The sequence below is a fragment of the Brassica napus genome, chromosome C3 (assembly GCF_020379485.1).
Source record: "Brassica napus cultivar Da-Ae chromosome C3, Da-Ae, whole genome shotgun sequence".
Classification (NCBI taxonomy): Eukaryota; Viridiplantae; Streptophyta; class Magnoliopsida; order Brassicales; family Brassicaceae; genus Brassica; species Brassica napus.
The window spans coordinates 58,585,995-58,608,245 of record NC_063446.1 but is presented as its reverse complement, the minus strand read 5'-3'; the positions used below and the strand labels follow the sequence as shown (position 1 = coordinate 58,608,245).

At 37.9% G+C, this 22,251-nt stretch overlaps 5 protein-coding genes and 1 pseudogene across 8 annotated transcripts; 2 read left to right on the top strand and 4 right to left on the bottom strand.

Moving 5' to 3' along the window:
• Window positions 1-583: 583 nt before the first annotated feature.
• Window positions 584-4,011, bottom strand: LOC106439717 (KIN14B-interacting protein At4g14310). Its single transcript, XM_013881220.3, has 4 exons — window positions 2,554-4,011; window positions 1,609-2,225; window positions 962-1,485; window positions 584-878 (listed from the first exon to the last, which is right to left on the bottom strand). The coding sequence occupies exons 1-3, from the start codon at window positions 3,949-3,951 to the stop codon at window positions 963-965; spliced, it is 2,538 nt and encodes an 845-aa protein (XP_013736674.1). The 5' UTR covers window positions 3,952-4,011; the 3' UTR covers window positions 584-878; window position 962.
• Window positions 4,012-4,232: 221 nt separating this feature from the next.
• On the top strand, window positions 4,233-4,744 carry BNAC03G59810D. Its single transcript, XM_048750299.1, has one exon. The coding sequence runs from the start codon at window positions 4,432-4,434 to the stop codon at window positions 4,612-4,614; it is 183 nt and encodes a 60-aa protein (XP_048606256.1). The 5' UTR covers window positions 4,233-4,431; the 3' UTR covers window positions 4,615-4,744.
• Window positions 4,745-5,695: 951 nt separating this feature from the next.
• LOC106439716 (60S ribosomal protein L36a) lies at window positions 5,696-6,940 on the bottom strand. The gene is made up of 4 exons (XM_013881219.3): window positions 6,800-6,940; window positions 6,290-6,469; window positions 5,994-6,068; window positions 5,696-5,916 (listed from the first exon to the last, which is right to left on the bottom strand). Exons 1-4 carry the CDS (start codon window positions 6,800-6,802, stop codon window positions 5,857-5,859), a joined length of 318 nt encoding a protein of 105 aa, XP_013736673.1. The 5' UTR covers window positions 6,803-6,940; the 3' UTR covers window positions 5,696-5,856.
• A 2,258-nt stretch (window positions 6,941-9,198) lies between these two features.
• Window positions 9,199-12,736, top strand: LOC106439713 (annotated as a pseudogene).
• Window position 12,737: 1 nt separating this feature from the next.
• LOC106439715 (casein kinase 1-like protein 11) lies at window positions 12,738-15,893 on the bottom strand. Its single transcript, XM_013881218.3, has 13 exons — window positions 15,389-15,893; window positions 15,269-15,309; window positions 15,109-15,178; window positions 14,867-15,015; window positions 14,608-14,774; window positions 14,449-14,510; window positions 14,318-14,381; window positions 14,155-14,239; window positions 13,942-14,068; window positions 13,784-13,857; window positions 13,619-13,682; window positions 13,402-13,532; window positions 12,738-13,278 (listed from the first exon to the last, which is right to left on the bottom strand). Exons 1-13 carry the CDS (start codon window positions 15,465-15,467, stop codon window positions 13,048-13,050), a joined length of 1,344 nt encoding a protein of 447 aa, XP_013736672.1. The 5' UTR covers window positions 15,468-15,893; the 3' UTR covers window positions 12,738-13,047.
• Window positions 15,894-18,119: 2,226 nt separating this feature from the next.
• Window positions 18,120-21,830, bottom strand: LOC106439714 (serine/threonine-protein kinase tricornered). 4 transcript variants are annotated; one of them, XM_013881213.3, is made up of 14 exons: window positions 21,607-21,830; window positions 20,885-21,179; window positions 20,634-20,808; window positions 20,468-20,551; window positions 20,162-20,403; window positions 19,857-20,076; window positions 19,701-19,780; window positions 19,532-19,616; window positions 19,292-19,423; window positions 19,078-19,191; window positions 18,911-18,958; window positions 18,691-18,775; window positions 18,552-18,608; window positions 18,120-18,474 (listed from the first exon to the last, which is right to left on the bottom strand). In XM_013881213.3, the coding sequence occupies exons 2-14, from the start codon at window positions 21,091-21,093 to the stop codon at window positions 18,356-18,358; spliced, it is 1,650 nt and encodes a 549-aa protein (XP_013736667.1). In that variant the 5' UTR covers window positions 21,094-21,179; window positions 21,607-21,830; the 3' UTR covers window positions 18,120-18,355. The 4 variants fall into 4 exon arrangements, with proteins under 4 accessions (XP_013736667.1, XP_013736670.1, XP_013736668.1 ...); XM_013881216.3 differs by having other exon boundaries at window positions 20,885-21,113; window positions 21,607-21,818; XM_013881214.3 differs by having other exon boundaries at window positions 21,431-21,779.
• Window positions 21,831-22,251: the final 421 nt, after the last annotated feature.

Below are 22,251 nucleotides of genomic sequence, written 5' to 3'. Positions count from 1 at the left end.
TTTATATCTACAAAAAAACGATACCACATCTATAAAAAAAAAGTTCTAATAAGCTAACAATCATTTACGTTATGTAATCGAAGTTCAGATTTATATATTGTTGCGACAATCTTGTAGTAAATTCTCATTACGAGTATAGATAAGTTACTTGAGAATAATGAATAATGATGGTTAATTGATCAGATAATTAACTTTATGTTGCCGTGTCTTTAACGTTGTGAAGTGTTATGGGTTTTTGTTACAAGAAAGTAAAAAGGGCTATTTCGACTGTTGTATATTTTCCCTTTTCCCTTTGAAAATAGCATACATCAGTTTGTGGAAGAACTCACCAGATGGCCCACCATAAATAACATAACCCATCCCATACAACTACAGAGAGATCATCCAGAACTCACATTCATAAACATGAAAGGTATTGAAATCAAACTCATAGAAACACACGAACCATGAGGACAAGGAATCTCCTAGGAGCAGAGGAACAAGACTTGAAGATCCAGATTTGATTACAAGGAATTAATCACGTTTTGTCTTAAACAAAATAAATTTTGCCACTTTGACCATTTCACCAACTAGCTAGTTACCCTTGAGTTCATTCGGATCATTTTATAAGCTATAAATCATCTGAGTAACAACAAACCTGTGACATTGATCAAAACAACCAGATGTATGTACAAAACTGAAGTCAAATAAACAGAAAGCAAACAAGAGAATTCAGAAGCGCATAGTTTGGTACTTATATTGTCTTTAACACACCACACCAAAAGAGAAGCAGCACAAGCTGTGCTATATAGAGACACTCCGTTTAAACAGGATATGAATCGCACACACGACCGTGGTAACACCATCTTTTGCTTGATTGACTCATTTGACAAAATCCCCTGAATATCAAAATTCAACAGCTATCAACATCTAACCCAAAATTTAAGATAAACAATGGTTTCAAAAAAGTACATTGAATTACCCTATAAGATGTGCCTCCATAAAGCAGGACGATCTCTTGAGATGAGGAGGACACGAGAACTTGCATAATCAAACGAAGGGCAGTACATATCGTTTGGACCAATAACCTCTTTTACGGTTCCACTGTCACCACCTATCGAGGTCTCTTCTTTTGAAGTATCAAACACGAAAAGCCCCATACCAGAAGTAGCCATGACAAAGTTTGAATTTCCCCAGACTTGGGTTATTGCAGAGTGGTGCGAGTGAGTGTTTGAGTCAGGCAGGTTGTAAGTGCTCACCAGACGCTGTTTCCTTAAAGAGAATTGCAGCACTTGAGAGGAATAACCCACTGGCTTCTTAGCAGATGATGATTTCGGATTGGTTCCAACAAATACTGAATCTCCTCTAGATGATACACACTGTGCATTAACACCGAGCTTGGGGATTTTAGCGCCAATGCCAGATGGATTACGGAAGTCCATGATGTTGATTGAATCAGTAGTGCAGAAAACTCCATCGTTGCCTTCAGCGTCCATGGAACTTGCTCTGCATTTCAGGTGAAGACAAACAAAAAAAGTCAAATGAAAGAGATACTAAAAGTATCCAGTTTTAGCTTCCTCATGTTCATATATGTTCACTATACTAGACAAAGTGAAATGAAGTTCTAACCTTTGACGAACACCTCCCCCAACTTCAGCATCTGTGTTGTTGATATGAAACGCTGAGATTTTTCGCCCTGAAGAGGAAATGGTGAGCAGGGATTCAGGGTGAAGGGAGTTGACATCCCAAACAGAAATCGTTTCTGTTTCTGCTATGACAAGCTTTCCTCGGTTTCTCCACTGCAAAGGGCTTGAGTGATCTAAACCTGACACACAATTCTGCACTTCCCATCTCATGATTTGTTCCCCATCTCGGATGTCAAAAACCTTAACTACGCTTTGGAAACTAGCAGTTGAAGCTATGAGAGGACCGCATGGTCTGTACCACCATTGTTGAGCTTCTGGTGACAATGAACAAGCCAGAGTGTTCCTTCCATGGGATGTGTTGTTGGATAAAGGAGCCAGAGCAGTCCTTGGAACTCTTGAAGATCCGTCCTCAATGTGGAGTGCCTTTATGTCTTTGGTGTAGAAATCCCATGAACAAAATCCAGACTCCATCGTATTGCCAGCAGAAGCAGCTACAACATATCTGCCTGAGCAGCCATCTGCACCCGGTGCACGAACCACCCAGCAATCTCTCCAAGTGTTTGGTGAGATGTCTTCTGGAGGATAGTACACGGATTTTACCTGAAAAAAAAAATCAGATCTTGATGTAAGAGATAACAAGGCATGTACAGTGCACAAATTACAGTCAGTCACCACAGACAAAGCCACCCAGAATGATACAAAATAACAAGTTTAAGATGAAAACCAAATCAAGAAACACAATGTCAAGCATCATCAATATAGTAACTTGAGAAACGTGTATGATGTGGTCAATGTGAGAATCTAATATCAGTCCTCCACGCAAGAACTTTTAAAATTAGAAGCATGATTGATGACACTATAGATTTTACAGGCAGGACAAATGTTCCATAAACGAAGTTAATAAGCTGAGAAAATGAAAGCATAGTACCTCACAATTAGCAACGTCGTAATACGAACATGAGCCGTCATCATGAGCGAGTATAACAGCCTCGCCCTCTGATACAAACCACCCTCCAGTGGAAGTTTTGGATCCAATGTCATTAAGTTGGTACATACATTCATTCTCTATCTCTTCCAGCTCCATCTCATCTCTTTTTTCTTCCTCATCAATTTCCTCAAGGTCTTCGTCTGCTCTGAGGATTTCAGCTAAGTTGGAAGTCAGATTGACGTCTTTTGAAGGATTGTTTTCCTTCGACGCTTCCTCTGTATCCATCTCCTGCACTTCCAGAATATCCATCACATTCTGATCATCACTCCCTAATGTGACTTTTTCCTTGTCAAGCGAGGCCAAGAACTCTAGAGCTATTGGATTCTCCTCAACAAGACCCGAGGGCTTCACTTCAACATTTACCGCCTTGCTAGAAGACTCACCAAAGCCTTGACCTTTTGAGACTTGTGACACTGTCTTGTACTGAGTTCTGCTCCTTAGCAACCTCTGGTGAGGAAAGAGCCTGTCTTCGAGCTCCTCCTTGTTCAACCCTTTCACCGAAGCTTTCGCTCTGGCAGCCTTGTTTTTCCCTTCCTCTGAACCTCCAACAACATGAATCATAGACTTCTCAATCCCAGTGATCTTCTGATGTAAATCAGAGATCATACCCTGAGACGAGTCCTGATTATTCAAATCAAGCATGTCCTTTGTCTTCTTGATATCGGAAGCAATCTTCTTAACCTTTCCTTCGAGAAAAGCGAGCTTCTCGTGTAGCTTGCTTTGGTACTTAGTAGTAGCAACACTGCTGCTTCCCTCCATCGCCTTCCCAACGTTATCAATAGACTTCCTTCTTAACCCTCCACTAGTACCTTTCACAATCTTCTCAGCTTTACAATCAGATTTTTCCCCAAAACCAAGCAAAGCATCTGCCTTTGGAACAGAACCATCGAGTTTGCTTGAGCTCGGATTCGTCTTACTTTTACTCTCTTCACCTGTCTCCTCGCAAACCCTATCACAGCTCTTATCCTGATCTGATTGAACCCTAGATTCGTTCCTCTTTCTCAAATCCGAGAAAACCCTAATTAGATCAGACGGGCTAGAGCTCCTACCTCGTATCCCCGAAGACTTGGATCGAGTGACCCGACCCTCGCCATCACCGACACCTTTCGCGGCGGACTTATCGATCCGCGGGACTTGCCGGAGCACAGGCTTCTGCGTGGATCCAAATGACGGACGGTGAGTAGGCTTTGGGTTCTCTTTGCTCGATGATGATTTCTGGAGAGTGGTGGAGATAGGAAGTGGAGTTACAGACCTCGAAGGCTTTTTACCGGAAGATTGGTTTTCTCCGTTGCCGGTGTTCATATCTTTCAGACGGCGGCGAGTCGATGAAGCTGACATCGGCTTTGGGAGAAGAGAATTTTAAAAAAAAAAAAAGTAATTTTTTGATTTGATTGTGAAAAGAGAGAAGCGATAAATGGAGGCTATTTTAATCGCAAGACGACAAGAGATTAGGTTTTTTGAAATGTCTTCGCTTTGTGGATTTGGCGGGATAACGAAACATTTCAAAGTTATTTGAGATTTTGAATTTCCACATCGGTTAATGTGCAAAACGCCGCGTTTCGTGGAGTTAACACGTGGCGGCAACAAAAACAAATGACGGAACGCAGCGTTTAAGGTTTTTTGGCGGGGTGGGTTGTAAACGTGCAAATGTTTTTTGTTTCTCATGCAATATACGCGAAACGTTGTGTCTAATAATACTAAGGTCAAACGACACGACTCTTTATAGATGTTTGGTTATATCTTTATAAATTAAAGTGACGGGAAATTAACACAGTACTTGCAACTGATCGAATCTAATTTAAAGAGAGAAGAACAGAAATGGCGAATGAATGTGGTGGAATCGGACCGGGTTCGATCTTGGCGATTGTGGTCGTTGCGATGATGTTACTGTTCGTTCCTTTGATGATTGGACCGGTGGCTCCACCAACTCCTCCACTTATCTTGGTGTTTCCGATCGTCTTGCTCTTTGTGTTTCTCTATCTTCATTTTACTTCCAAGTGAAATCTCTTTTTTTTTATTTTTCTTCAATGATTATTATGTAGTATCCGTATGTATGTATATATTTTCCAGATTACAATGATATCTGTGTTTCTGACTCTACATCTATAAATCCAAGAGTGTGTTTTTGCCATTTGCAAAATGTTGGTTAATTAATATATACATGCGCTTCCTTGTCTTTGGCCTCAAACGAAATTTATGTTATTTACACTTATCTTTTCTTCTATTATTAGACGAGGCTTCAACTTATATTGCATGTTTTACACTAGCACAAGTAGACAAAAACAGAGTTTCAACATCCTTATTTTGTTTATCTATCTTCATTTTACTTCCAAGTGAAGTATTGCGCCCTTTTCATGATTTTTTATGTAATAGTATTTAATACGTATATTATAACATTAATATAAGTTTTATACAATTATCCGAGTGTATGATCGATGATACATATATCCCTTTCAAAATGATGATTACGGATTTGAGAGGAATTGCGAGTAGATATTGATGATTATATAATTCCCACACCCATTAACTTTTCTTGCAATTTTTATCTCTCGCATACCAGCATACGATACGTTACCAATACCGACAGCGCGCGGGAACAGATATACGCAATAAAACCAGGTTGATGTAATTTTCTAACAGATACAAAGAGAGAAAACCAATCAGTCAATCACCATTATGCCTTATGGCAGTGTCTCGCAGGCTCGAAAAAGCTAATTAAGCATCTATAAAAGAAAGAGGATTCAGTGAGTTTGAGAGATGAAAATGTTGGGGCTAGGATGATACGACTATTGACGTTGTCTAGATGTCACGCAAGGTTGTCACAGAGAATCTCTGTAATCGTGCGGTTAAAACACGTCAAAGGATGATGGCTTGGTTTTACCAATGTCATCATTATGTGTGGCTTATTTTTTTCAAAAACTCTATTTTTAAAAGTTATCCGGCTATAAAAAGAGAACCACGCGTTTCTAAGTTAATTAGAAGAGCTGTGAAGTTGCAGCGTTGGAAGTTTCTAAAGAGCCCCAATGGTGATTCTCAACCTAAAGTTACTGGAAAGACATATACGTATTTTGAGAACTTTAGATTCAAAATCACCATTAGGGATGTATAGGCATAAATGTAACTAGGTGTACAATATCTCATACGAATGTATTGAAAAGATCGTAGGTCCATAACCATTTCTGGAAGATTCAAAATGTAAGTGAATGTCTTAGCAAGACGAGTACCAACAAAAGATGAAAAAAATTAAAAGAGGGATGTTCCTTTTCCCTTCTTGTCTCCACCAATCTCAAAGTGCTTGCACCTCTGCAAAAGACCAACACAAATGTTTAGAACTCTAAACTTCCAAGTGTCGACAAAATGTAAGAGAAATGTCTCGTTACCTTAATTGAGTGTTGAGAGAAATGCTTGCAGGTTTGGCACTGGAGCCTCAGCACAATCTTCTTTGTTGTCTTAGCCTATTCAAAAGATTACAATAAACAATGAGCACAGACTCGAATACGATTGATCTGAGACACTTAAATGTCAAATAACAGTCTTTAAACAAAAGATTGATACTAGTAGTAATCAGGGATCGATATAATAACATATAAATCTACAAAAAAGGAAACTCAAATTTGATTCTCGGAGTCTAAACCAACACTGGTTTAGATTCGATTTTCAGTGTCTGAAATGTCACCTTCTTGTGGAAGACGGGTTTGGTCTGACCACCATATCCAGATTGCTTGCGGTCATAACGACGCTTTCCTTGGGCAGCAAGACTGTCTTTACCCTTCTTGTACTGGGTCACCTTGTGCAAAGTGTGCTTCTTGCATTCCTTGTTCTTACAGTAAGTCTTCTTAGTCTTAGGAATGTTCACCTGCAATTAACCCCACCAACTTTGAGATAACTCACAACAAACTGGTCTCAACAACATATAGAATTGGTCGGAATAATAAGATCTCAATACTCAAATAAGTCAAGTCAATACATTTCCTGTTTCTCATAATAACAAGAACAGACTTGAATCATAAGATCTCACCACACTACCCTCACAATTCAAGATGCATAGGGAGTAGTTAGCTAACAGATCAATAAACAATAACTAAGCTACTTCAAAAGTAGATACGGCAACCAAACAAAGCTCTACGAAATATAAATGGTTTTATCCTAAACTATGAGAGACTTAGCAGAAAGAGAAGAGAGTCACCATTTTTGCTATTCGGTGAAGCTCGGTGCCGGCGTCGTCCGCTGCCAAACAACACACAGGAACAATAGGTTGGGGTTATAAGAGGATTTTGAGAAACCCTAGCGCCTGGTATACAAGTTTTGGGCCAAAATATTAAAAACCCATTTATTTAACCAACAGTAAGCCCAATAACGCAGTTTTTCTAATCTCAAAAATGCATTAGTTGCTGAAAATAAAAACAGACATTACATTGCATTTGATTGGGGTACGGGTTAGGGATGGGCTTTCGGATACTCGTTCGGGTTCGGATCGAGTATTTTGGATTTTTGGGTATTTTGGTATAGGGATAGAGAACCCGTTCGGGTATTTCTGTATTTCGGGTCGGGTTCAGATATTTTTAGTTCGGGTTCGGTTATTTTGAATCGGGTTCGGATATTTAGATTTTAAAAGAAAAAAAAAATATTTTTTTTTTCATTTTTTAAGTTTATTGTATTTAAAAATATAGATTTCACTTAACTGTTTTTTTTATTTTTTATAGATTGAATGATTAATAGGTTTGAAGATAATATTTCAAAAACAAATAGATATTAAATTGGGTATTGTTTTTGGTCTTTAAATGTAACTTTTGTTAATACATGAAACAAAAAGTTTGACATGCATTTTAAATGAATATCAAATCATTTTTTCCATAATTATATATATACTTATGATCTTAAAGTATGTGTAACATCAATATAAATATTTTTTAAAAAAAATAAGAGATGTAAACTAGAAATATAAGTGTAAGTAGAAAATATCCTTCAATGATGTTTTAATGTTTAAAGTCTAAAATGACATAATCATAAAAAAAAAAAAAATTTGTGTTGATCTAAAATTTAAGAATAAAACTGGTGTTTGTGTGAATTTGAATATGTTTAGCTTTGATTTGAAAGTGTTTTTTTTTTAAGTTAAGACTTAAAGTTTAAGTGGCTACGAAAAGAATAACTAGGAATTATCCAAAGGATAATTTTGAAATTTAAGTTAGCAAAAAAAAATTAAATTAAAGAGAAATTACATGTTTACCACTTTTATCCTACTACTTTTTATTTTTACCACTACTAAAAAGACATTTTCAAAAATACCTTATTCATTAAGTGACAAAAAACTCTTATGCCATTATTTTTTGTATATATAATAAATAAATATTTAAACAAATAAAAATCTAAAAATAAAAAAATATTTTTTTTTTATTTTTTTTAATTATATAATTTCCACATTCAAACCCTAAACCCTAAAACTCAACTATATAAAGCTAGGTCATACTAAACCATCAATCTTAAACCCTATTTTTTAAAAATATGAACCCTAAACCATCAATCATAAACCCTATTTTTTTTTGAAATACGAACCCTAAACCCTGAAACATCAACTCTAAAACGTAAACCCTAAAACATCAACTCTAAACCCTAAACTCAAAACCTTCAACTCTAAACCCTAAACATCAATCCTAAACCCTAAACCCTAAAATTCAACTTTAAACCCTAAACCATCAACATTTAACCATAAACCCTAAAACAACAATCCTAAACCCTAAACCTTTAATTCTAAACCCTAAACATAAACCCTAAAACCTTGAACACATCAACTCTAAACCCTAAACCTCAAAACATCAACTCTAAACCCTAAACCCTAAACCTTCAACTATAAACATTAAAACATCAATTGTAAACCCTAAACCCTAAACTACAACTCTAAACCCTAAACCCTAAACCCTAAAACATCAACTCTAAACCCTAAACTCTAAACCTTCAATTCTAAACCCTAAACGTAAACCCTAAACCCTAAAACCCTAGAGTTGATGTTTTAGAGTTTAGATTTGAAGATTTAGGATTTTAGGGTTTAGGGTTTATGTTTATGGTTTAGAGTTGATGTTTTAGGGTTTAGATTTGAAGGTTTAGGGTTTTAAGGTTTCAGGTTCGAATTTCAGAAAAATATAGAGTTTATGGTTTACGTTTAGAGTTTAGAGTTTATGTTTTAGGGTTTATATTTGAAGGTTTAGGGTTTAGGGTTTAGAGTTGATGTTTTGGGTTTTAGGTTTAGAGTTGATGATTTAGGGTTTAGAGTTGATGTTTTAAGTTTCGATTTAGGGTTTAGGGTTTAAATTTGATGTTTTAGGGTTTAGATTTGAAGGTTTCATGGTTGAGGGTTTAGAGTTGATGATTTAGGATTTATAGTTGATCTTTTATATTTAGATTAGTTAAACTTATGTCTTTTTTTTCAAAGTTAATTTAAAGGTTATAAATGTCTTTTACCCTTTTATTAAAGATGAGAATAAAAAATGAATAGTATAAATATGAAAAGTGGTACTTTTGGCAATTTTTTTTAAATTAATCTCAAATTTGACATTATTTATAAAAGAATATTATATTTTTTCAACGTTCCTTCTCGTTATTTTGAATTGTCCTAGTTCTTCTTGTTTATTCAGTTTAGTGGTCACGGATTAAAGCGTCAAATTCTCCTTACTGGCCCGTGGATAAAAAAAAAAAAAAAGTAGCCGTTTAGACATACAACATTGTAAGTTCAAACTTAAAACCTCAAAATCTCAAACCCTAAATCCCCATTTCAAAATCCCTCTCCTCTCCACTCTCTCTCTCTCAGTTAAAAGCTTTGAATCTCGAAAAAAGCTTCTAAAATGGCACCAACACCATCCTCCTCCTCCGCAAAATCAAACCAACCCCAATTCACCTTAATCAGAACCCCACAATCCAAGCACCGCCTCAATTTCATCTCCAAACCCCCAAACCCAGACCACACTCCACCGGAGCACCCGGTCGAAGTAATCGGCCGGATCCGAGACCACCCAGACCGCAAGGAGAAACCGCCCTCGATCTTGCAAGCAAACCCAGACAACGACCAAACGGTCAGAGTCAGAGCCGAGGTCGGGTACAGAGACTTCACCCTCGACGGAGTATCTTTCTCGGAGGAAGAAGGCATCGAGTCGTTTTACAAGAGGTTTGTAGAGGAGAGGATCAAAGGCGTGAAGGTTGGGGAGAAATGTACGGTGGTGATGTATGGACCTACTGGCGCTGGAAAGAGCCATACAATGTTTGGTTGTGGTGGTGGTGGGAGTGGGAAGAAGGAGCCTGGGGTTGTGTATCGATCCTTGAGGGAGATTCTGGATGGTGGTGTTGTTGCCTTTGTTCAGGTCACTGTTCTCGAGGTTTATAATGAGGAGATTTATGATCTTCTTTCGACTAATTGTAGTAACAGCTTGGGGATTGGTTGCCCCAAAGGAGGAACCACTAAGGTAATTGAGAGGACTCTTTACTCTTATAGAATAGTCTTGTCTAAAGGTTTGTACTTTCTTTGTTCCTTTGTGTGAAACTGAACATATCAAATCTAGTTAATGGCTTCCTTGTTGATTAGTCCTTCACATTGCTATATTACTTTCTGGAGTTTTGTGGTTTCTTTTATAATAGTGTCTTATATAGAGGAACATGTTCCTTTGTGTGAAATTGAACATGTTCGCTAGCTGTAAGCTGTAGCGTCTCTAACTAGTGATGTTAATGGCTTCCTGTTTGATCAAACCTTCACATTGTTATATTAGTTTTTTTTTTGGAATTTGTCTTCTTTTGTGGTTTATTGTAGGATTGTTTTATATAGAGGATGATGCTTTGTTTGACTTTCTTTCTTCTTCTTCTGTGTGAAATTGAACTTGTTCACGAGCTGTAGCTTAGTATCTCTACTTTACTGGCTTCCTGATTTGATCAGTCCTTCACATGGTTATCTCGCTACTGGTATTTGTGTTTGGCATTGTGTTGATTAGTCTTGGACTTTGTTCTTTTACAGGCCAGGCTTGAAGTGATGGGGAAGAAGGCCAAAAATGCAACCTTCATTTCAGGGACAGACGCTGGGAAAATCTCTAAAGAAATTGCGAAAGTGGAGAAACGGAGGATTGTTAAAAGCACACTTTGCAATGAAAGAAGTTCCCGGAGTCACTGCATTGTTTGTACTTACAACCTATGCTTGCAGTGTATAATATCTTATAAAATCTTACAGCTTATAACTGACTGTTTCTTTTGTGTAGATCATACTTGATGTGCCAACCGTTGGGGGAAGGTTGATGCTTGTTGACATGGCTGGTTCAGAGAATATAGACCAAGCTGGCCAGACTGGATTTGAAGCAAAGATGCAAGTAATGTTTTGAATCTCTACCCTCTCTCTCTCTCGGTTGATTTGATTCTATCAAAGTTATAAAAGTATATCTTTATTCAACAGACTGCTAAGATCAACCAAGGAAATATTGCACTGAAGCGAGTTGTAGAATCTATAGCGAATGGAGACTCTCACGTGCCCTTTAGAGACAGCAAGCTGACTATGCTGCTTCAGGTGAATTTCTTGTTGTATCCTCTGGAAAGTGTTTTCTGTGGCTGCTTGAATATACTTTCTGTTTTCTTGATTGTAGGACTCTTTTGAAGATGATAAGTCAAAGATTCTAATGATCCTATGTGCGAGCCCGGATCCAAAGGAAATGCACAAGACTCTCTGCACTCTAGAGTATGGGGCAAAGGCAAAGTGCATAGTTCGCGGGTCACATACTCCGAACAAAGATAAGAATGGGGGTGATGAGTCTTCTTCAAGGATAGCAGCGATGGATGAGTTTATTTCCAAACTCCAGTCTGAGAAGAAGCAACAAGAGAAAGAAAGGAACAATGCACAAAAGCAGCTGAAGAAGAAGGAAGAGGAAGTTGCTGCTTTGCGATCTCTTTTGTTACAGAAGGAAGCATGTGCAGCCACCGATGAAGAGGAGGCAATCGAAGAGAAAGTAAACGAGAGAACCCAGCGTTTGAAAGCTGAACTAGAGAAGAAACTCGAGGAATGCAGAAGAATGGCTGAGGAGTTCGTTGAGATGGAGAGAAGGAGAATGGAAGAAAGGATAGTGCAGCAGCAAGAGGAGCTGGAGATGATGAGAAGACGGTTGGAGGAGATCGAGGTTGAGTTTCGGCGCTCAAGGGGCACTACTGATGAAACCAGTGGGTTTGCCAAGAGACTCAGGAGTCTTTACTCGGATGATGATATGGTGAAGTCGATGGATCTTGACATGGGGAAGTCAATGGATCTTGACATGGGTGATCCAGTATGGGGATCTGCTGTTTCGTACCAAACAAGCAACAACACAATCAGCAGCAATTTGTCTAACGTTTTGCAACCAAAGCCTCAAGAGAATATGGTTGCGCAAATGTATCCTGACCGTGTATGCCTGAGCACTGTCTTTGAAGAAGAAGAGGTCGAAGAAGATGAAGAGAAAGTGATAGTCGAGGATAAAAGTATCTGCTCGGTAACAACAAGACCAATGCCTAGTTTGAACTTTGGAGGTTTGGGTAAAGAAAACTGCGTGAACAGTACCGCTGGCGACAAAGAACCAGCATCTTGTAGAAAGTTAAGAATTGAAAATATATTCACCCTTTGTGGCAATCAGAGAGAGCTCTCTCAGCACACTGCAAAAGATGAGGTTCTTCAAGCCAAGAATGATCAGTTGGTTTCCTACAACGAACATGGCTGAAGCTTTAGCAGTAGAGGAAGCAAAGGAAAACAATATCTCGAAAGTACACTGAACCACCAAGGAGTTGATGAACTTTCATCACCTACCCGTTGTAGCTCATCTCAGCTCCACTCCGTTAATCACTCTCAGAAGATATTAGTCGCTATTATGTCTTCTTCTTTTGTCTGTTCAAAAGTAGAGTTTAGAGATGTAAGACCTTTGTCTAGTTCTGTGTGTTGGAAAAGAAATGCACAACCACTTCTTCAACAATAAATATGCTAAGAAGAGATTAGTCGCTTATGTCTTCTTCCTTTGTCTATGCAAAGGTAGTAAGTAGTAGCCTTAAAGAGATGCAACCTTTGACTAGTTCTCGAGTGTGGAAAGAACTATATGTACGACCACGCCTTATAATTAATATATTCTACAATATTTCAGCAGAAGCAGAATTGTCCAATTCATTTATTTGCACATTTGTTAAAACATCTTCATCAATGCTTTGACAATTACAATACGTTTTCATATTTTCATTCTACACTGAAGCTTTAGAACACAGAACCTGAAGTACTCATCACAAGTTACACACAGACAATGGGAGATTGGGAGAGGCAGAAAATATCCTCTTTCAATCTCTCTCCCTCTCATCTTGTTCCAAATGTAAGAAACAATGCATTTTTTATCAGAGGATGAGAATCTCTATAAGCATGGACATGTCTTTCACTATCATCGCCTTCTCCTTTCTCTCTTAACTTCATTTCCTTTTCTTCCCAGAGCCGATGGTAAGGAGCTCGAATCTTCTTATGGCATCCTCATGTCCAGCTGCTGCAGATGATGGCTTGGATTCATAGCTCTCTTGAACCCGCTGAGTTGTACTTGAAAACAATCGGCTTGAGCGGTTCTCAGCTGACGAGCCAGGTCTGCTGCTTGACATCACACCTCTACTTCCATTTCGAGATGAAGAACGATGTCTATCAGACTCTTGCTGCAACGGTGAAGCCAACAAACCAATCAAACTTTCTCTCACATTCTTTAGAAGTACTACTTCATTACTTTTGATAAATAAGTAGGGACGAAGTTTCCATGATAGGTAGAAATAAAAACCAACCTTGTCTTTTTTGACATCAGAAGATCTGTATCTAGTAGAGCGATCACCATGAGCGGCGCCTTGGCTTGATACATTTCGTCTGGTGAATGCCTCTATTGCTCCTGCAAATCTTTCTCTCAGGTCCTTTCCCACTAAACAATAAATAGCACGAAATTAACTTCTCAGTTTTTTATATTCTAATAAATTTACAAGCAATTATTAAGACATCTTTCTATACCGGTAGGTTTTTGAGATCTGTCTGCAGGTGATCCTGTGAGGTCCAAGGTTGGTCTTGGAGTTGGCTGTTGTCAACGATAAGACATAACAATAGCAAGATAAAGTTCTTTAGATAGTTGAATTGTTATGAATTTTTGGATCTGAAATCAATAATATAACTACTAACCCTTGGTCTCGAACTAGAGCCAGTCTGAGGATATTTCAAGTTTGTCCAATCAAACACGTAGTCGAGCTGGTAACCTATACAAGCATACTTCATTTCATCAAAACAAACAAACGAACAAGCTATGTATAAATCCCACAAAGCTGCAAGAAGTTACTAACCTTCGCGAATGAAAAGGTCTCTGAAAAGTCTTCTCAGATATGAATAATCTGGTTTGTCCTCAAATCTCAATGACCGACAGTAATGGAAATACGAGGTGAACTCTGATGGATATGACTTGCAAAGAATCTCCAAAAAAAAAGGTAAAACCAATCTAAGTCAAAAATCATCTGAAAACATACATTATCCTCTCTAATTAAATGAATGATGTGTACCTCAGCAGGAGTAAGCATCTTCTTTTCACTAATCTTGTCATACTTCTGCTTCTTTGTGCCACCTTTTAGACCTTGCCATGGCAGACTGATACAGACAATGGACTCAAGTTTAAGGATTTAGATAAGTGATATGCAACCAAGAGAAAGAGAGAGAGATTCCAACCTTCCTCGTAGAAAATACATCAACACATAACCAAGTGACTCTAGATCATCTCTTCTACTTTGCTCTGCATAAGAAAAAGGGAGTTAGCAAGAGAAGACAATAGGTTTTCAGACAAAGAAAGCAGCTCTTACCAATCCCAAGGTGCGTATTCACACTTGCATACCGTGCAGTTCCTGTAAGATTCTTGTTTTCCCTGTGTAAATTTACAAGGAAATTCTAATAAAGCAAGCAAGCATGAAGAAGGAAAGTATGGAACAAGGTCCTGAGTATTATTAGCGAGTAATAAACACCTGTATGGTATATGCTTCTGTGTCTGAAGATCCTTGTATTTTTTAGCAAGGCCATAATCGATGATATAAACCTGGTTGGCTTTGCGGCCAAGGCCCATCAAAAAGTTGTCAGGTTTGATATCGCGGTGAAGAAAGCCACGGGAATGCATGTACTCAACTCTGCATATCTGCACCATTGATACGAGATAATACAAAGGAAGATGAGATTCTCAAAAGACCAAAGTAGCCCTGAAGTGATAAGAGTAAAGAGGTTGGTTACCAATTGATCAGCAAGCATTAGAACAGATTTCAAAGAGAAGATACGATTGGAGTAGTTGAACAAGTCTTCCAAGCTGGGGCCAAGAAGGTCGATAACCATGCAACTGTATCCACCCTCCACTCCAAACCATTTGAGATGCGGAACACCAGCTATTTCACAAGAAAGACCACTTAAGAGAGAGAGAGAGTTGGAAAGGAACATATATATAAAATGATGGATGAGAGAGAGGAAAAGAAACTGACTTCCCCCTTGAAGAAACATGTATATTTTGGATTCATACTGCAGTTGAGGATGCCTTGTCTTCACAGGTTCCTGAAAGGGAAAAAAACATAAATGGAAGCAACAACAAAAAGAATCTTACTAAAACAGTCGAAAGACCTCAAAACTAAAGTAGGTTTTTACCAGCTTAACTGCGACTTCTTCTCCAGTTTGAATATTGATCCCTAAATATAAAAACATCAAAATATAAAAGATGCTAAACAAGAAGTCAAGAAGAAGAGGATGTGATATAGATAGAGATACCTAAATAAAGTTCGCCGAAGGATCCACTACCGAGTTTCCTACCCAACTTAAACTTTCCACCGATCACCACTTGATCCATCTTTTTCGATCACAAGAACCCGATTAACCCACTAAGTACCAATCTCAATCACTAAGGCGGGATTTGATTTTTCTTAGTGCCGCAAAGCTAAATGATCAAAGTGGACAAGAACCCACCAAGAAACAGTGGTTTAAGCTGATTTTAATGGTTAAAGTTCACGACTTTGCAAGAGAGAGAGAGAGAGAGAGAGAGAGAGAGAGAGAGACTGTGTTTCTTTAGTTCGAATATATCAAAAGAGAATTTGAAGGAAAAAGGGAATGGGATCAATGATTCGGATCTGAGTTTTGAGAGAAGAGAAGAAGGAATAATAAAAGAATGAGAATTGAATGAATTAACAAAAAAAAAATGAATTGGATGAATTACGTGAAACTTACATTTAAATGCATAACACACATTTTCATCAAAGAACCCTCCTAGTTTTAGCGTGAAGATTTCCCCCGCCTTGTCTAAGCTCTGGTGGTCTCTACCGCTGAAGGGAAGACGCGGTCGCAAGAGGAGTGGGTGCGGTGGGCCTGTCGTATGGTCAGTTGTGATCCGCTTCCCGGGAGACAGAGGCTTGCACAGATCTGTCGACGCCGGTTTTATCTCCGAGGGGTGGAGGCTTCGACAGCTCCGCCGTCGTCGGTCAAGTTTCCGGGATGTGAAGGTATGTCCTTCCTTGCGTCGCCGGCTGTGGTGGTCCGTTAATTTGGACTTTGGTTCCTTTATGTGTGTGAGCTGTTTGGCTCGCGGTTAAGTGAGTATAATTGGATCTTGGATCTCAATCGGATGAGGAATCGTTGACATCGGTATACTCTCTCCGAGTAGAAGAAGGAAAAGTTTCGATGATAGCTGTGCTTCTAGTCGGGAGCTCTACATGTTTTGAGTTCCGGCGAAGCTAAGGGCAAAAGTGTGGTGTTTCTCCGCCGCCTGTCCAAAGTGTTTGGTGGTGCAAAGTCGGAGATGATCTCACGTGGTCGATGAACTCTCCGGCGTGAAGACTTGGCTGCGGAGAACAACTACGGAGGTGTGGAGGCTCTGCAGGTTAGGAGCCCCACCGAAAAAGGGTGTCGGTGGCCGTCTCGATTCGGCGCGACTAGGGCGAACTGCCCGCGTTTGTGTATTGGGCCGGTTGGGCCGTGCTTTCCCTTTTGGTTTCGGCATATTCGTTGTAATTGCCCGGTTTGTATTATGGGCTTTTGTTTCAGTACGCTTGTACTTGGGCTTCGGCCATGGGCTTGGCCGATTTCCTTTTTAATAAAATTATCGACGGAAAAAAAAAAGAATTACGTGAAACTTGACTTAACCTATGTGAGGAAGAGAAACATAGTTTCAAGAAAGACAATACTTTGACGTCTAATATTTTTTATCTTTCGTATTCCCTTTTGCAAAACTACATCAATAAGCATATACTATTCCGGAAGGAATGTGCTCCTTGCCGGCTTGTGTAAAAACTTTCATGTTTTCAAATTAATCCATCAGATGACAAAAAAAAAGCATATACTATCATTCCAAGGTTATTTACTTTGTGTTATTATTCACACAACAAGTTTCTGAGAGGAAAATCTATAATTTGAAGAGCTTATCATACTTACAAACCAATTTTTTTATTTATTTTAATAATTACTCTTGAGTTTTTACATATTTATGCTATAAACTTTTTTTTGGATTAAAATTGTCTGTAATATATAATAATATGTTTGCGCTATTGTATGAAAAAAGAAGAAGTTAGGAGCACTATTTATCGTGAAATTATGGATCTTAAAAAATAAATTGATGTAAATGGGTAAAGCAAATAATTATAGGAGCATTGTTTATCGTGAAATCATGGACCTTAATAATTGATGTAAATGAGTAAAACAAATAATTATTCCTATGTTTTTTTTTTGCTAAAACATTATTCATATGTTAAATGCTCAGTATATCAAATTAGTAAATTTAATTTTGCATTCACTATATAATATTATACATTTTATATGTACATTCATTAATATACTATAAACCTATTGGTTCATCTAGTTTTTGGTTTTTACGGGTTATTTTACACATTAAAATAAATAAAAACATTTTATTGTATTTTCGACATGTAAATCCAATTAAAATCATCGTACTTGATTCGGTTGATTTACATTAATTTGTCATACCGGTATGATCGGATTGAATATCAACAATATCATAAGAGCTGTTTTTATAACGTATTCATGAGTTGAAAAATACGACATTATTTGTTTACTAAAATATAAAAGTATACTGTTAAAAATATTATTTTTAATTTGATCTAAAGTCCACACGACAATATTTCTGCATGTTTATGAGTTACACCAAAAGTCCACACGATCTCCAACTCCAAGTTAATGAAACGCGCGTTTTGGACGCGGATGTGTCGGCTTCTCAAGATTCAAATTAGTAACGTGTCCATGGGAAAGAAACAAACACAACTTTATATATAGAGATTTGTTTCTTTGTGAAAGATATCAAGATAAAATAAAAGAGTTATTTGTTGCACAAAAGAAAAAAAGATAATTCCTTAAAAGAGACAAGTGACTTGGCTCATATTGTTAGTGGGTGAAGATTTTTTTATCTTTGAGGTGTAGTTAGTAGTACAATCAAGTTTTTATCAACAAAATAAAAATCTCTCCACATTGACATTGTGAATGTTAATAAGCAAACCAATTCCAAAAAGAATATTTACTGCTCATTTTTTCTTTGTTGACATTAATCAAACAACCCTATGTTGAAACAATACATCTTTCACTCCTTCAGGATATGCCTTTGCTTTTCCATAGGAGGACACTCTACTTTTGTTGAAAAACAAAAAAAGCTTTCAACGAAATCAAACACACACACACACACACATGTTATATAAGAAGAGTCTCTGATTCAGTGGCTGTGCAAATGTGTCAGTCAAATCAACCACCGGATGAGCTGGACTTACTACCTTCTTTCTCTGCATCTTCCATCTGCGTCGGTAATAGATTCAAGAAGCTTCCTTGCTGTGTTGTTTTCCCTTCAGATGATTCATCCTCCTCTGTTCATGTTTTTTTTCACCATTAGAGAGAATCAATACAACTACCACTTGTTCTAATAAATAAAAAAAGCATTTACCAAAGAGGGATTTAATTGACGGCCGCTTTGGCTTAGTCTTCTTCTTCTTCAGCTCAGCTACACATTACAAGCAAAGACAATCTAGTTATGTTTGCTTCTTCTTCAGACACAGGTTAGGAGGAGGTTAAAAGTTGAATACCTATCCCTGTTAATTGGTCATCGTTTACGATTTCAACGTTCTTGTAAGTATAACCCACAAAGTTTATGTCCTTGGATGAGAGCATCTAGAAAAAAAAAGCCAACCTCATGTTAAGAAAAGCTCAAGACAAAAAAAAGAAGAGAGCATAATATCATTTATAACTTCACATGATTCCTTTTGATAATTCACATAATTCGGGAAGTCAGTGCCTATGTCATACCTTTCTCCATGGTCCCGACTTTGACGACTTTGGAACTTGCTTGTCAGCCTGTTCCACAAGGAATTAAAGAATATTAATACATTATTTTCTTTATCAGGAACCATAAAAATATCATCTGTGGCACCAGTTTATTTCAATATATATACATCGGGTATCAGTATGTTTACCTCTTCAAACTTCTCAAAATTTTGGGTGTCCAACTCATCATTGACTTGAGGAATAAATGCAGCCTTCATCTGGTACAGTTTTCCCCATTCGATTCCTCTGAACCAGGGGTGACCCTAAAAGAAACCATTCAAAGCGTTTTGTAGAGGTTTCTCACAAAAAAAAAAAATATTATACAGGGAATCTCAAAAGTAGGAATAATAATGCACACAACACCTTAATTTCATCTGCTCCTTTGGTTCCAAGCCTTTGTTCAACATTGCATAAAAGCCTACAAATAAGATCCTTGGCTTCTGGTGATAGTCTAGCCTCTTCTGGGAATTTCAAGTAATTTCTCCAGTTTACTATCTACAACGAGAAAAAAGAGAAAAAGGTAAGCTTCCACATTAGTTGATTAGAATTACCAAAAGACATACAAAGTTAAATATAAACAAAAGCAATGGATTAATTCGTTACCTTCCTACAAGTTGTCATTGGATCATCTGAATAAAATGGTGGAAACCCCACAAGCATTTCATACATAATGGCGCCAAGGGACCACCTATTAAGGAGTAATCTCAAGATTAAATTATCTGCATCAAAGAGAATAAATCACCAATATAGTTGGTTGGCACTTGGCACCTACCAATCACATTCCATTCCATATCCTTTTTTCAGCAGAACTTCTGGGGCAATATAGTCAGGAGTTCCAACTGTGGAATAAGCCTGAAACCAAATAACCTAAATTAGATAATTCTATTTTACAAATTATACCACTGGAGAGAAAAGAGGTGAAACTTACAAGCATCCTTCTATTTCTCTGCCAGTTTAGCAGCTGCTCCTGTTGGGTGCGCCTTGTCGCCACAGGGCGACCATCACTTTGTAGAGCCCCACTAACGTTTCTTGCAACTGTGAAATCTTTTTCCTGAAGATTACTACAGTCCAACGGTTTACACAATCCAAAATCTGACAGTTTCATGTGTCCCTCTCTGTCAAGTAGCAGGTTATCAGGCTTGATATCTCTGGGGACCCAAAAAAAAAACTATGTTTAGAACAAATGACACGAACATGAGACTAAGATCATATGTCCTCCTGCTTTTCGCTGACCTGTGGATATAGTTGTGCTTATGAATGGACTCAATAGCCAGGACAGTTTCCCCAATGTAGAACCTAGCCTCGTCTTCAGTAAGGGTGTCTTTCCTCATAAGTAAAGTCATCATATCCCCACCAGGTAGATACTCCATTATGAGATACAGATACTCGTCGTCTTGGAAAGAACAATACAGTTTGACAATGCAGTTACTGTCAACTTCCGCAAGTAAATTTCTCTCGGCTTTTACATGTTCCACCTGAAAAAAATCACATCTCAGAAACACATCAACCGAAAGAAAGCGTCTCGGGGAATCTAAATACCTGGCCTCTGCGAAGCATCTCAGATTTCTTAAGCTTCTTCATTGCATAGACATTGCCTGTTCCCTTCTCCCTACAGATCCTAACCTGCAAATACAGAATAAAACATAAAACTGATGTTCATGAGGATGCATACCAAACTGAGGCTGAGGAGAAGAAGAAGCAAAACCTCTCCAAAAGCACCCTTCCCGATCATTGTCAAAGGCTCAAAGTCATCAGTTCCCATTTTATGCCTCTGACGGCGCATGTACTCAGTTTCCTTCAACTCCAAATCCTTTAGCAAGTTGTTTTGCTCTTCCTCGGAGACTTGTGCATCAGCTAATTTGTTTTCCAGCATTTTTCGGCTGCATGAAATGTGAAAGAGCCTCAAGGATATGGATGGGAAGTTCATCATGAAAACGTGGGGGGAGAAACCATTACCGCTCTTTTCTTTCGTGGAGACTCTGCATTTGCATTTTGTAATGGTTTTCAATATAAAGTTTAGCAGCAGCAGCTTTCTCTTTGGTAACATTTGAAAGCGCTTCTTCACCTCCGGGTGGCTTTGGCACTACTTCCTTTGCTGCTGCTTCCTTCTTTTTCACCTTGTCTATAGATTTTAGCTTCTTCACCCAAGCTTTCGCAGTCTCCATTTTCTTTCTTCTTTAGTTAACTGCTTTTATGTACAAGTGAGTAGAGGTTTGATAAGCCAGTGATTAGATTTCTACTTTGGCCACACCTACACAACAAGATGATATTTGTACTATTAGCTAAGACAGACTCAAACAGAAGCATGGTGAAGTGAAGCATTGAACATAAAACAAAAAGCAATTCAAAGTTGAAAACTTTTGTTGGTTGTAGCCAGCCACACAACTTAACCTTAGATTCAAATCAAAGACATATGAATCTAAACTAAATTTGCACTGATTAATTACTAAGACAAAATACAATACAAGTCAATCACATGATCATTTCCAAGTAGAACAAAACCTGACCGATCTGAAATAATCATGGGAATCAATGCAATTCGGACAAAAGCTCGATCCCAACGGAGACGGTTGTAATGAAACTCTCAAGAACAAGCGTTTGATTAGAAAAAAACACAACACAGAGACAGAGAGACCCGCGATTTGTGGTGATAAAAAAAGGCAAACAGAAAGACCTACAGTAGATTGGTTCCTGGGGATTCGATTCCTCAGTTCTTGCCTCTTGTTTCTTGAGGATCGAATTCTGAAATTTGAAACAATTAGAAAAAAGGAGAGAAAGAAAAAAGTTGGAAGCTTTATTTATTTATTTTTGGTTTATCGCTTTCTATGTGTGTGAAAAAAGACAAGACGACGAGAACTGTTCTTTCTTCTGTTGCTGCCCCTCTCTCTCCCTCTTTGTTTTTTTTTCTCTTACTTAGGAATATATTAAAAATTAGTATTTTTGGGGGATTAGCTTCAAAATAAAATTAGTTTACACTAAAGTTGATTACCGTATATTAAGGTTCTCTTAAAATATGATTTCCACTAAATATGTAAACTGAATTTTAATACCAAAGTTGAATAGTATAATATTATTGGGCATGGATTGAGTGACTTTATCATTGTTTCGTGGACCCCCACCACGGGAATGTGTTCGATGGCAAAAGCCAAGAATAAATGTCAAATTTATTATCCCCAAATTAGTTTTTCTATTCATAAATAAAAGTAGACGAGAGACTCAAATAGGGGTGGACGTTCGGGAATCCGTTCGGGTTCGGATCGGATATTTCGGATTTTCGGATATTTCGGTATAGAAGTATAGAACCCGTTCTGGTATTTCTGTAC